General features: G+C 38.4%; 1 protein-coding gene across 4 annotated transcripts in view; it reads right to left on the bottom strand.

The window, feature by feature from the left end:
• Nucleotides 1–13,343, bottom strand: part of Msh6 (DNA mismatch repair protein Msh6) — a 136,659-nt gene that overhangs the window by 23,204 nt on the left and 100,112 nt on the right. For all 4 annotated transcript variants that reach the window (XM_070098848.1, XM_070098847.1, XM_070098849.1 and 1 more), the window contains 3 exons: nucleotides 12,865–13,065; nucleotides 6,060–6,237; nucleotides 2,827–2,978 (listed from right to left, as the gene is read on the bottom strand). In XM_070098848.1, the coding sequence (XP_069954949.1) occupies nucleotides 2,827–2,978; nucleotides 6,060–6,237; nucleotides 12,865–13,065 (531 nt within the window). The remainder of the gene's footprint in view (nucleotides 1–2,826; nucleotides 2,979–6,059; nucleotides 6,238–12,864; nucleotides 13,066–13,343) is intronic.

The raw sequence follows: 13,343 nt of genomic DNA, 5'->3' as shown, positions 1-13,343 counted from the left end.
ATTTCCACACTCCGAATTCTCTGCATAATATTTAACCACACATTGCCCTTAGACAGGACATCTCCACTGCCTCCAACCGCCTTCTCACTGCAGCATTTACAACCCAAGCTTCACACTCCATAGATAATGTTTTTCGTCTCCAAATATACCTCAATGCACCACTCACCTTTTTTTCCTTCATCAATTCTATGGTTAACCTCATCCTTCATACATCCATCTGCTGACACATCAACTCCCAAATATCTGAAAACATTCACCTCTTCCATACTATTCCTCTCTAATTTGATATACAATTTATCTTTATCTAAATCATTTGATACCCTCATCACCTTACTGTTTTCTATGTTCACTTTCTACCTTTACACACACTCCAAAACTCGTCCGCTAACCTTTGCAACTTTTCTTTAGAATCTCCCATAAGCACAGTATCATCAGCAAAAAGTAACTGTATCAATTTCCATTTTGTATTTAATTCCCCATAATTTAATCCCACCCCTCTCCCCAACACCCTAGCATTTTTACCTCTTTTACAACCCCATCTATATATTAAACAATTGGTGATATTACACATCCCTGTCTAAGAACCACCTTTACCAGGAAGTAGTCTCCCTCTCTTCTACACACCGTAACCTGAGCCTCACTATCCTCATAAAAACTCTTTACAGCATTTAGTAGCTTACTACCTATTCCAGAAACTTGCAACATCTACCAAATTGCTCCCCTATCCACTCTATCATATGCCTTTTCTAAATCTATTAATGCAATGAAGACTTCCCTACCTTTATCTAAATACTGTTCACATATATGCTTCAATGTAAACACTTGATCTTCACATCCCCTACCCACTCTAAAACCTCCTTGCTCATCCGCAATCCTACATTCTGTCTTGCCTCTAATTCTTTCAATAATAACCCTACCATACACTTTTCCTGGTATAATCAGTAAACTTATTCCTCTATAATTTTTACAATCTCTTTTGTCCCCCTTCCCTTTATATAAAGGAATTATATCTGCTCTCTGCCAATCCCTAGGTACCTTCCCCTCTTTCGTACATTTATTAAACAAAAATACCAACCACTCCAACACTATATCGCCCCCTGTGTTTAACATTTCTGTCATGATCCCGTCAGTTCAAGCTGCTTTACCCCCTTTCATTCTACGTAATGCCTCATGCACCTCCCCCACACTTACATCCTGCTCTTCTTCACTCCTAAAAGATGGTATACCTCCCTGGCCAGTGCATGAAATTACCGCCTCCCTTTCTTCATCGACATTTAAAAGTTCCTCAAAATATTCCTGCCATCTACCCAATACGTACCTCCATCTTCCCATCTACTAACTCCCCTACTCTGTTTTTATCTGACAAATCCATTCGTTCCCAAGGTTTTCTTAACTTGTTTATCTCGCTCCAAAATTTTTTCTTATTTTCATCAAAATTTCTTGACAGTGCCTCTCTGCTCTCCTTTTACACTCTCGCCACTCTCTTCGCCTTTCTTTTACTCTCCATATACTCTGCTCTTCTTATAATACTTCTGCTTTGTGAAAAACCTCTCATAAGCTACCTTTTTCTCTTTTATCACACCCTTTACTTCATCATTCCACCAATCAATCCTCTTTCCTCCTGCCCCCACCCTCCTATAGCCACAAACTTCTGCCTCACATTCTAATACTGCATTTTTAAAACCATTCCAACCCTCTTCAACCCCCCTCCCCTACTCATACTTGCATTAGCCCACCTTTCTGCCAATAGTTGCTTATATTTCACCCGAACTTCTTCCTCCCTTAGTTTATACACTTTTACCTCTGTCTTACTTGTTGTTGCCATTTTCCTTTTATCCCATCTACCTCTTACTCTAACTGTAGCTACGACTAAATAATGATCTGATATATCAGTTGCCCCTCTATAAACATGTACATCCTGAAGCCTATCCATCAACCTTCTATCCACCAATATATAATCTAACGAACTACTTTCATTATGTGCTATATCATACATTGTATATTTATTTATCCTCTTTTTTTCATAAAATATGTATTACTTATTACCAAACCTCTTTCTACACATAACTCAATTAAAGGCTCCCCATTTTCATTTACCCCTAGCACCCCAAATTTACCTACTACTCCCTCCACAACATTTTTACCCACTTTAGCATTGAAATCCCCAACCATAAGTACTCTCACACTTGGTTCAAAACTCCTCACACACTCACTCAACAATTCCCAAAACCTCTCTCTCTCCTCTACACTTCTCTCGTCTCCAGGTGCATATAAGCTTGCTATGACCCACTTTTCACATCCAACCTTTATTTTACTCCACATAATCCTTGAATTAATACATTTATACTCTCTTTTCCTGCCATAGCTTATCCTTCAACATTATTGCTACTCCTTCTTTAGCTCTAACTCTATTTGAAGCCCCTGACCTATCCCATTTACTTCTCTCCACTGAAACTCTTATCTTAATTAATTGCTGAATACTGGAACACCATATTATATACAAAATTTTGCAGAAAATGTCATGAGTGGTATAAGACTAATGTGACATTACTCTCAAATCACATTAACAATACTGTGAAGCTTACATTAATTACTGGCATACTTGAGATGTCTATTGGCTCTTAGGGTCACATTGTTCCAAGTTTAAATTACAGTTCCTTGGTATCCAGTGAATATCTACAGGTACTAAAAAAAAAAAAAAGTTTTCTAATGGCTTTTAAACTACTTCCATCCTATTACTGGTAAGTCTTCAACAGTAAGCTGATATGATACAAAAAGCAATTAAGGATGCAGGAAATACTTGAGCAACTAAAGTAAGTGGCTTACCATATGACCAAGAGAAACATATTTCACATTAGCGAAATCATCAACTAAAGAGTGATAATGAGTGGAGAAGAGTGTTCGACACTTTAGCTGAACTATTGCTTTCACCACTGCAGATGCAATTGCTGTGCCATCATAAGTTGCTGTACCACGGCCTAAAAAATGAATTGAAACGAAATTAGATGTGTAAATAATGATACCATATGTATTTTACAAAGGGTATAATTTACAGCACTGAAACTGGATGGAATACTCTAATGTACAGATGATTAAATTACAATGCTAATCAAATGAAGTATTACTTCAATGCATAAACAATAAAGAATTTTTTTTTTTTTTTTTTTTTTTTTCAACAAGTCGGCCGTCTCCCACCGAGGCAGGGTGACCCAAAAAAGAAAGAAAATCCCCAAAAAGAAAATACTTTCATCATCATTCAACACTTTCACCACACTCGCACATTATCACTGTTTTTGCAGAGGTGCTCAGAATACAACAGTCTAGAAGCATAAACATATAAAGATACACAACATATCCCTCCAAACTGCCAATATCCCAAACCCCTCCTTTAAAGTGCAGGCATTGTACTTCCCATTTCCAGGACTCAAGTCCGACTATATGAAAATAACCGGTTTCCCTGAATCCCTTCACTAAATATTACCCTGCTCACACTCCAACAGATCGTCAGGTCCCAAGTACCATTCGTCTCCATTCACTCCTATCTAACACGCTCACGCACGCTTGCTGGAAGTCCAAGCCCCTTACCCACAAAACCTCCTTTACCCCCTCTCTCCAACCCTTTCGAGGACGACCCCTACCCCGCCTTCCTTCCCCTATAGATTTATATGCTTTCCATGTCATTCTACTGTGATCCATTCTCTCTAAATGACCAAACCACCTCAACAACCCCTCTTCTGCCCTCTGACTAATACTTTTATTAACTCCACACCTTCTCCTAATTTCCACACTCCGAATTTTCTGCATAATATTTACACCACACATTGCCCTTAAACAGGACATCTCCGCTGCCTCCAACCGTCTCCTCGCTGCTGCATTTACCACCCAAGCTTCACACCCATATAAGAGTGTTGGTACTACTATACTTTCATACATTCCCTTCTTTGCCTCCATAGATAACGTTTTTTGACTCCACATATACCTCAACGCACCACTCACCTTTTTTCCCTCATCAATTCTATGATTAACCTCATCCTTCATAAATCCATCCGCCGACACGTCAACTCCCAAGTATCTGAAAACATTCACTTCTTCCATACTCCTCCTCCCCAATTTGATATCCAATTTTTCTTTATCTAAATCATTTGACACCCTCATCACCTTACTCTTTTCTATGTTCACTTTCAACTTTCTACCTTTACACACATTCCCAAACTCATCCACTAACCTTTGCAATTTTTCTTTAGAATCTCCCATAAGCACAGTATCATCAGCAAAAAGTAACTGTGTCAATTCCCATTTTGAATTTGATTCCCCATAATTTAATCCCACCCCTCTCCCAAACACCCTAGCATTTACTTCCTTTACAACCCCATCTATAAATATATTAAACAACCATGGTGACATTACACATCCCTGTCTAAGACCTACTTTTACCGGGAAGTAGTCTCCCTCTCTTCTACACACCCTAACCTGAGCCTCACTATCCTCATAAAAACTCTTTACAGCATTTAATAACTTACCACCTATTCCATATACTTGCAACATCTGCCACATTGCTCCTCTATCCACTCTATCATATGCCTTTTCTAAATCCATAAATGCAATAAAAACTTCCCTATCTTTATCTAAATACTGTTCACATATATGCTTCAATGTAAACACCTGATCTACACATCCCCTACCCACTCTAAAACCTCCTTGCTCATCCGCAATCCTACATTCTGTCTTACCTCTAATTCTTTCAATTATAACCCTACCGTACACTTTTCCTGGTATACTCAGTAAGAATAACCTGTATAAAAAAAAAGGCAGAGAATTCTTAGCTTGAAGATCATGAGGTGGTGGTTCCTAAAAATATTGTGCAGAGGGCAGAGGAGGGGTTGTTCAGGTGGTTTGGACATTTAGAGAGGATGGAGCAAAATAGGATGACTTGGAGGGTGTATAAATCTGTAGCGAAGGTTGGGTAGGGGTTGCCCTAGGGAAAGTTGGAGGGAGGGGGGTAAAGGTGGTTTTGTGTGCAAGGGGCTCGGACATCCAACAGGCATATGTAAGTATATTACACAAGAGTGGAAGCAAATGGTTTTTGGGACTTGATGAACAGGTGAGTGTAAGGTAACATTTTGCGAAGGGATTCAGGGTAACCAGTTAGCCACACATGAGTCCTGGAGGTGGGAAGTACAGTGCCTGCACTCTAAAGGAGGGGTAGGGATATTTGAAGTTTGGAGGGAAATCTGAACTGCGGTATCAGTGAGCTTCTGGAGAGACAGTGATAGAATAAATGTTTCTTTTTTGGGTCACCCTACCTTGGTGGGAGATGGCTGGTGTGTTAAAAAGAAAGGAGAATGTACTGTATTTCAAACTGCTGGTGCTTGACCATAAGATGCAATGCAAGTATGCTTTAAACACTAAATTCATTCATAATTACTGACAAGATGCTAGCAAAAACATTCCTAAAGAAACAATAAAAAGATACTCTAAAACACTTACTATTCTAATTAAAAGATTTTAGCACACATACTACCTAAAAAAAAAAGCTTTTAAATTTTAGCAGAAAACAGTCTCACAAAAACACACAAGTATTTTCCAAATATGAATAATGTTTACTGCCAGCTTATGACAAAATAAATTCAATAGATTCTTCTCTTTTACTGTGACTAACAGAACTTACATTAAAGATGTCCAACAATAATAATAACTATCTTACCAGAAACTAACACATTTAACTACTGCAATCAAAACCTCATTAATACAATACAGAAAAATATTAAACATTTATATGGCATTTAACAAGGAAAGCTTACCATGTTTTAGTTACACCTCTTTTTATTGTGAGAACTAACGTTCTTTTCTTTATGTACTACTGTATGTATTTTTTGCATTTATAGTAGGTAAAATTTAGCAGTAACACTTTCAATCAATATGATATAATCCTACCTCAAAACAGTTTATTTGAAAAATCAACTAAATATATTTGTGCTAGAGATATGCTGAATAAAGCTAATGGCAAACAATGTTAAAGACCCATACTCTATAATAAGAGTACCATGTTTTAAACTGACCCAGTTCATCAACCAAAACAAGTGAATGTTGGGTAGAATGCTGGATAATGGAAGATGTTTCTGCCAACTCTACGAAGAATGTGGATTCTCCCATCATGATCCGATCAGATGCTCCAAGTCTGGTAAAAACCCGATCTATTGGAGTCAACTGGCATGACCTTGCAGGAACAAATGATCCCTGAGGATACAATCATAAATAATAAGCATCAGATATTTTTTCACTAACCCTTAAACGGTCCAAATAGATCGACGTTCAAATCCGTAGTGCTCCAAAAGTAGATCTATGTTTTTTTGTTACATATTTTCAAATATAAAAAAAAATGTAGATAAAAGTTTTTTTTACACATTTTCAAATGTAAAAAAAAAAAGATGATGTACATTTTTTTACATACTTTCAAATGTTGAAAAAACATATATATATGTTTGGACCATTTAAGGGTTAATAGTTATATTAACTTAAGAGTAGCGCAAAAAAAAAATCTGCAGACAGAATATTATACTAATGTTACACTTATTTTCATTCAAAAGTAAGAGAATAAATAAGAAATCTTGATTTATAAATGAATGATTCTATTTTTTTTTTAATATGCTGGCTGTTTCCCACTAAGGCAGGGTGACCCAAAAAAGAAACTTTCACCATCATTCACACTATCACCATCTTGTCAGAGGCACACAAATATGACAGTTTAGATGTCACTCTAAACAGAAATATCCCAACCCACTCCTTTTAGAGTGCAGGCACTGTACTTCCCACCTCCAGGACAAGTCTGGCTAACCAGACTGTTTATTTATAAGTGTTTAATATTTATAAAAAGAATAACAATCCCAGTAAAAGTAGACCTTAGACAGGGATCATGATGTCACCGTGGTTGTTCAATATATTTATAGATGGGACTGGAAGAGAGGTGAATGCTTGGGTGTTAGGAAGAAGTGTGTGATTAAAAGATATAGAATCTAACACAAAATGGGAGTTGTCACAGTTGCTTTTTGCTGATGACACTGCTTTTGAGAGATTCTGAAGAAAAGTTGCAGAGGTTAGTGGACAAATGTGAGAGGTATGCAAAAGAGGGAAATTAAAATTGAACAAGGGAAAGAGCAAAGTTATGAGGATAACAAAATTTTAGGAAATGAAAGATTGGAGGGAGGGAGTATGGAGGAAGTGATTTTTTTTTTTTTTAACAAGTTGGCTGTCTCCCACCGAGGCAGGGTGACCCAAAAAGAAAATACTTTCATCATCATTAAACACTTTCACCTCACTCACACATAATCACTGTTTTTGCAGAGATGCTCAGAACACAACAGTTTAGAAGCATACATGTATGAAGATACACAACATATCCCTCCAAACTGCTAATATCCCGAACCCCTTCTTTAGAGTGCAGGCATTGTACTTCCCATTTCCAGGACTCAAGTCCGGCTATATAAAAATAACTGGTTTCCCTGAATCCCTTCACTAAATGTTGCCCTGCTCACACTCCAACAGATCGTCAGGTCCCAAATACCATTAGTCTCCATTCACTCCTATCGAACACGCTCATGCATGCCTGCTGGAAATCCAAGCCCCTTGCCCCTTCCTTCCAACCTTTTCGAGGATGAATCCTACCCCGCCTTCCTTCCCCTACAGATTTATATGCTCTACATGTCATTCTACTTTGATCCATTCTCTCTAAATGACCAAACCACCTCAACAACCCCTCTTCAGCCCTCTGACTAATACTTTTATTAACTCCGCACCTTCTCCTAATTTCCACACTCCGAATTTTCTGCATAACATTTACATCACACATTGCCCTTAGACAGGACATCTCCACTGCCTCCAACCGCCTCCTCGCTGCTGCATTCACAACCCTAGCTTCACACCCATATAAGAGTGTTGGTACTACTATACTTTCATACATTCCCTTCTTTGCCTCCATAGATAACGTATTTTGTCTCCACATATACCTCAACGCACCACTCACCTTTTTTCCCCTCATCAATTCTACGATTAACCTCATCCTTCATAAATCCATCCGTCGACACGTCAACTCCCAAGTATCTGAAAACATTAACTTTTTCCATACTCCTCCCCAATTTGATATCCAATATTTCTTTATCTAAATAATTTGATACCCTCATCACCTTACTCATTTCTATGTTCACTTTCAACTTTCTACCTTTACACACACTCCACTAACCTTTGCAATTTTTCTTCAGAATCTCCGATATGCACAGTATCATCAGCAAAAAGCAACTGTGTCAATTCCCATTTGTATTTAATTCCCCATAATTTAATCCCACCCCTCTCCTGAACACCCTAGCATTTACTTCTTTTACAACCCATCTAAAAATATATTAAACAACCATGGTGACATTACACATCCCTAAGACCTATTTTTACTGGGAAGCAGTCTCCCTCTCTTCTACACATCCTAACCTGATCCTCACTATCCACATAAAGTGAATGTGTTAAGATATTTCAGAGTGGACTTGTCAGCAGATGGGTCTATGAAAGATGAGGTGAACAATAAAACTGAAAAGGGGATGAGGTGAGTGGTGCACTGAAGAGTGTGGAGATAAAGAACATTATCCATGGAGGCAAAGCAGGGAATGTATGAGAGAATAGTGGTAACAATGCTTTTTTATGGGTGTGAAGCATGGGTGGTGAATGTTGCAACAAGAAGGCTGGAGGCAGTGGAGATGTTATGTCTAAGGGCAATGTGTGGTATGAACATTATGCAGAGAATCAATACCTTGGAGATTAAAAGGAGTTGCAGGGTTAAAAAAAAAAAAAAGTATTATTCAGAGGGCTAAAGGGGTTGCTGAGATGGTTTGGACATTAGAGAGGATGAAACAAAATAAAATGACTTGGAGGGCATATAAATTTGAAATGAAAGGAAAGCAGGGTAGGGGTCGTCCTAGGAAAGGTTGGAGGGAAGGGGTAAAGGAGGAGGTGTGTGTAAAGGGCTTGGACTTCCAGCGAGCGTGTGTAAGCATGTTAGGAACGAATGGGGGCAAGTGGTTTTTATGACCTAACATGCTGCTGGAGCGTGAGCAAAGTAATATGTAGGTAGGAACCACAGTACCTCCATTCTGAAGGAGAGGGTGGAGATATGTTGCAGGTTTTAAACTATAGTATCAGCACACCTCTGGCAAGACAGCGGAGTGATGATGAAAGTGTTTCTTCTTTATTTGGGTCACCCTGCCTCAGTGGGAAATGGCCGATTTTTTTTTTCAACAAGTCGGCCGTCTCCCACCGAGGCAGGGTGACCCAAAAAAGAAAGAAAATCCCCAAAAAGAAAATACTTTCATCATTCAACACTTTCACCACACTCATACAATATCACTGTTTTTGCAGAGGTGCTCGGAATACAACAGTTTAGAAGCATACACATATCAAGATATACAACATATCCCTCCAAACTGCCAATATCCCAAACCCCTCCTTTAAAGTGCAGGCATTGTACTTCCCATTTCCAGGACTCAAGTCCGACTATATGAAAATAACCGGTTTCCCTGAATCCCTTCACTAAATATTACCCTGCTCACACTCCAACAGATCGTCAGGTCCCAAGTACCATTCGTCTCCATTCACTCCTATCTAACACACTCATGCACGCTTGCTGGAAGTCCAAGCCCCTTGCCCACAAAACTTCCTTTACCCCCTCTCTCCAACCCTTTCGAGGACGACCCCTACCCCGCCTTCCTTCCCCTATAGATTTATATGCTTTCCATGTCATTCTACTTTGATCCATTCTCTCTAAATCACCAAACCACCTCAACAACCCCTCTTCTGCCCTCTGACTAATACTTTTATTAACTCCACACCTTTTCCTAATTTCCACACTCCGAATTTTCTGCATAATATTTACACCACACACTTCCCTTAAACAGGACATCTCCACTGCCTCCAACCGTCTCCTCGCTGCTGCATTTACCACCCAAGCTTCACACCCATATAAGAGTGTTGGTACTACTATACTTTCAAACATTCCCTTCTTTGCCTCCATAGATAACGTTTTTTGACTCCACATATACCTCAACGCACCACTCACCTTTTTTCCCTCATCAATTCTATGATTAACCTCATCCTTCATAAATCCATCCGCCGACACGTCAACTCCCAAGTATCTGAAAACGTTCACTTCTTCCATACTCCTCCTCCCCAATTTGATATCCAATTTTTCTTTATCTAAATCATTTGATACCATCATCACCTTACTCTTTTATATGTTCACTTTCAACTTTCTACCTTTACACACATTCCCAAACTCATCCACTAACCTTTGCAATTTTTCTTTAGAATCTCCCATAAGCACAGTATCATCAGCAAAAAGTAACTGTGTCAATTCCCATTTTGAATTTGATTCCCCAAAATTTAATCCCACCCCTCTCCTGAACACCCTAGCATTTACTTCCTTTACAACCCCATCTATAAATATATTAAAACCACCATGGTGGCATTACACATCCCTGTCTAAGACCTATTTTTACCGGGAAGTAGTCTCCCTCTCTTCTACGCACCCTAACCTGAGCCTCACTATCCTCATAAAAACTCTTTACAGCATTTAATAACTTACCACAAATTCCATATACTTGCAACATCTGCCACATTGCTCCTCTATCCACTCTATCATATGCCTTTTCTAAATCCATAAATGCAATAAAAACTTCCCTACCTTTATCTAAATACTGTTCACATATATGCTACAAAGTAAACACTTGATCTACACATCCCCTACCCACTCTGAAACCTCCTTGCTCATCCGCAATCCTACATTCTGTCTTACCTCTAATTCTTTCAATAATAACCCTACCATACACTTTTCCTGGTATACTCAGTAAACTTATTCCTCTATAATTTTTACAGTCTCTTTTGTCCCCTTTCCCTTTATATAAAGGGACTATACATGCTCTCTGCCAATCCCTAGGTACCTTCCCCTCTTTCATACATTTAATAAACAAAAGTACCAACCACTCCAATACTATATCCCCCCCTGCTTTTAACATTTCTGTCATGATACCATCAGTTCCAGCTGCTTTACCCCCTTTCATTCTATGTAATGCCTCACGTACCTCCCCCACACTTACATTCTGCTCTTCTTCACTCCTAAAAGATGGTATACCTCCCTGACCAGTGCATGAAATTACTGCCTCTCTTTCTTCCTTAACATTTAATAGTTCCTCAAAATATTCTCGCCATCTACCTAATACCTCCATCTCCCCATCTACTAACTAACTCCCCTACTCTGTTTTTAACTGACAAATCCATACTTTCCCTAGGCTTTCTTAACTTGTTTAACTCACTCCAAAATTTTTTCTTATTTTCATTAAAATTTCTTGACAGTGACTCTCCCACTCTATCATCTGCTCTCCTTTTGCACTCTCTCACCACTTTCTTTACCTTTCTTTTACTCTCCATATACTCTGCTCTTCTTATAACACTTCTGCTTTGTAAAAACCTCTCATAAGCTACCTTTTTCTCTTTTATCACACCCTTTACTTCATCATTCCACCAATCACTCCTCTTTCCTCCTGCCCCCACCCTCCTATAACCACAAACTTCTGCCCCACATTCTAATACTGCTTTTTTAAAACTATTCCAACCCTCTTCAATCCCCCCACTACTCATCTTTGCACTAGCCCACCTTTCTGCCAATAGTCGCTTATATCTCACCCGAACTTCCTCCTCCCTTAGTTTATACATGTTCACCTCCCTCTTACTTGTTGCTGCCACCTTCCTCTTTTCCCATCTACCTCTTACTCTAACTGTAGCTATAACTAAATAATGATCCGATATATCAGTTGCCCCTCTATAAACATGTACATCCTGGAGCCTACCCATCAACCTTTTATCCTTCCTCTGGAAGCCATGAGTGTTATGAAAGGTTGCAAAAATGTTGGGAGTAATGGGTTAGTAGCTACTTCTCCAGTATAAATTACTAAATTTAAAAATATTTTAAAGTTAGGATGTTTAAATGTGTGTGGATGTAGTACAGATGATAAGAAAGAGAAAGAGATGGTTTTGAGTGTTATAAATGAAAATCTGGATGTCCTAGCTCTAAGCAAAACAAGGTTGAATGGGGTTCAAGAATTTCAGAAGAAAGAAAGAAAAAGGATTAGGTCAGGTGTGTCTGAGAGAATTAGAGCTAAGGAAGGAGTACTGGTAATGTTAAATGATCAGTTATGGAAGGAAAAGAGGGAATATACAGGTATAATTTCAAGGATTACTGCATGAGGAAATGGAGACGCAATTATATGCTGGAAAGAAGGGGCTAGTAGCCCCTTCTCCTGTATAAATTACTAAATGTAAAAAGAAAGACTTTTGTTTTTCTTTCTGGGTCACCCTGCTTTAGTGGGATACAGCTGGTAAGAAAAAAAAGTTAAGGAAGCTATACTGTAGGTATCATTACACCAAAGGTCAACAATATCGACACGCTGATGAAAAAGACATGTGTAACACCTGGAAATATTTATATAAAGAAATTTCACTGCACAACAGGCTTTATCAATCTTATACAAAGGTACGAGGATGGAGACTTGTATACTAGAACCAGAGGAGAGGTTTCGTATGTCTTATACAGCACTAGGTAAGACTATCCAAAATTGCCTTATAAATGTGCACACACTAATTAATGCAAATCCCTGAATTTGTTGAGATTTTGTTTGGAAACAAAGGTATCCTATTGTCAAAAAGAAGTGGCTTCCAAAGAATCTAACATTAGCTAATAATGCCATTATTAATGTCCAACAAGAAATGATGTGATTACTATATATGTGGTAAGCCTAAAAAAGAAACAATAAAAATGTTATAGAAATTACTTACCAACTGTGCTAGAATACATATAAGAGCAGTCTGTCTCATAAGTGTTGATTTGCCACCCATATTTGGTCCTGTGACCAGCACCAGGTTCGAATGAGCATCTTCACTAGTGCCACCCATAACCACATCATTAGGAATGAATTCATCACCACTAAACGTTGCTGTCACACATGGATGAAGACCATCTCTGATTTCTAGGAATGGCTGAAATTGACAATACACTTATTTTAATTCTCTCATTTTCCCACTAACAGCATCATATCATGATTTCCCAGTTTCAAGGTGGGTAGGCATTCACTGAAAAAATATAGGAAAGTATTAAGGAAAAAGGGCTCATAACACTGAATGACAATGAATCTTTAATAAAACTATACCTTCTACACTTGGGGAAAATCACTGAACACTAATACCACCACACAACAAAAATTATGTACATCTGTCATTTGATCCTTTATCCATCAGTGTCAGTAAAGTTAATTAGT

Source organism: Cherax quadricarinatus, chromosome 65, assembly GCF_038502225.1.
Source record: "Cherax quadricarinatus isolate ZL_2023a chromosome 65, ASM3850222v1, whole genome shotgun sequence".
Lineage (NCBI taxonomy): Eukaryota > Metazoa > Arthropoda > Malacostraca > Decapoda > Parastacidae > Cherax > Cherax quadricarinatus.
The sequence above is the reverse complement of the archived record's forward strand: the minus strand, read 5'-3'. Positions and strand labels throughout refer to the sequence as shown.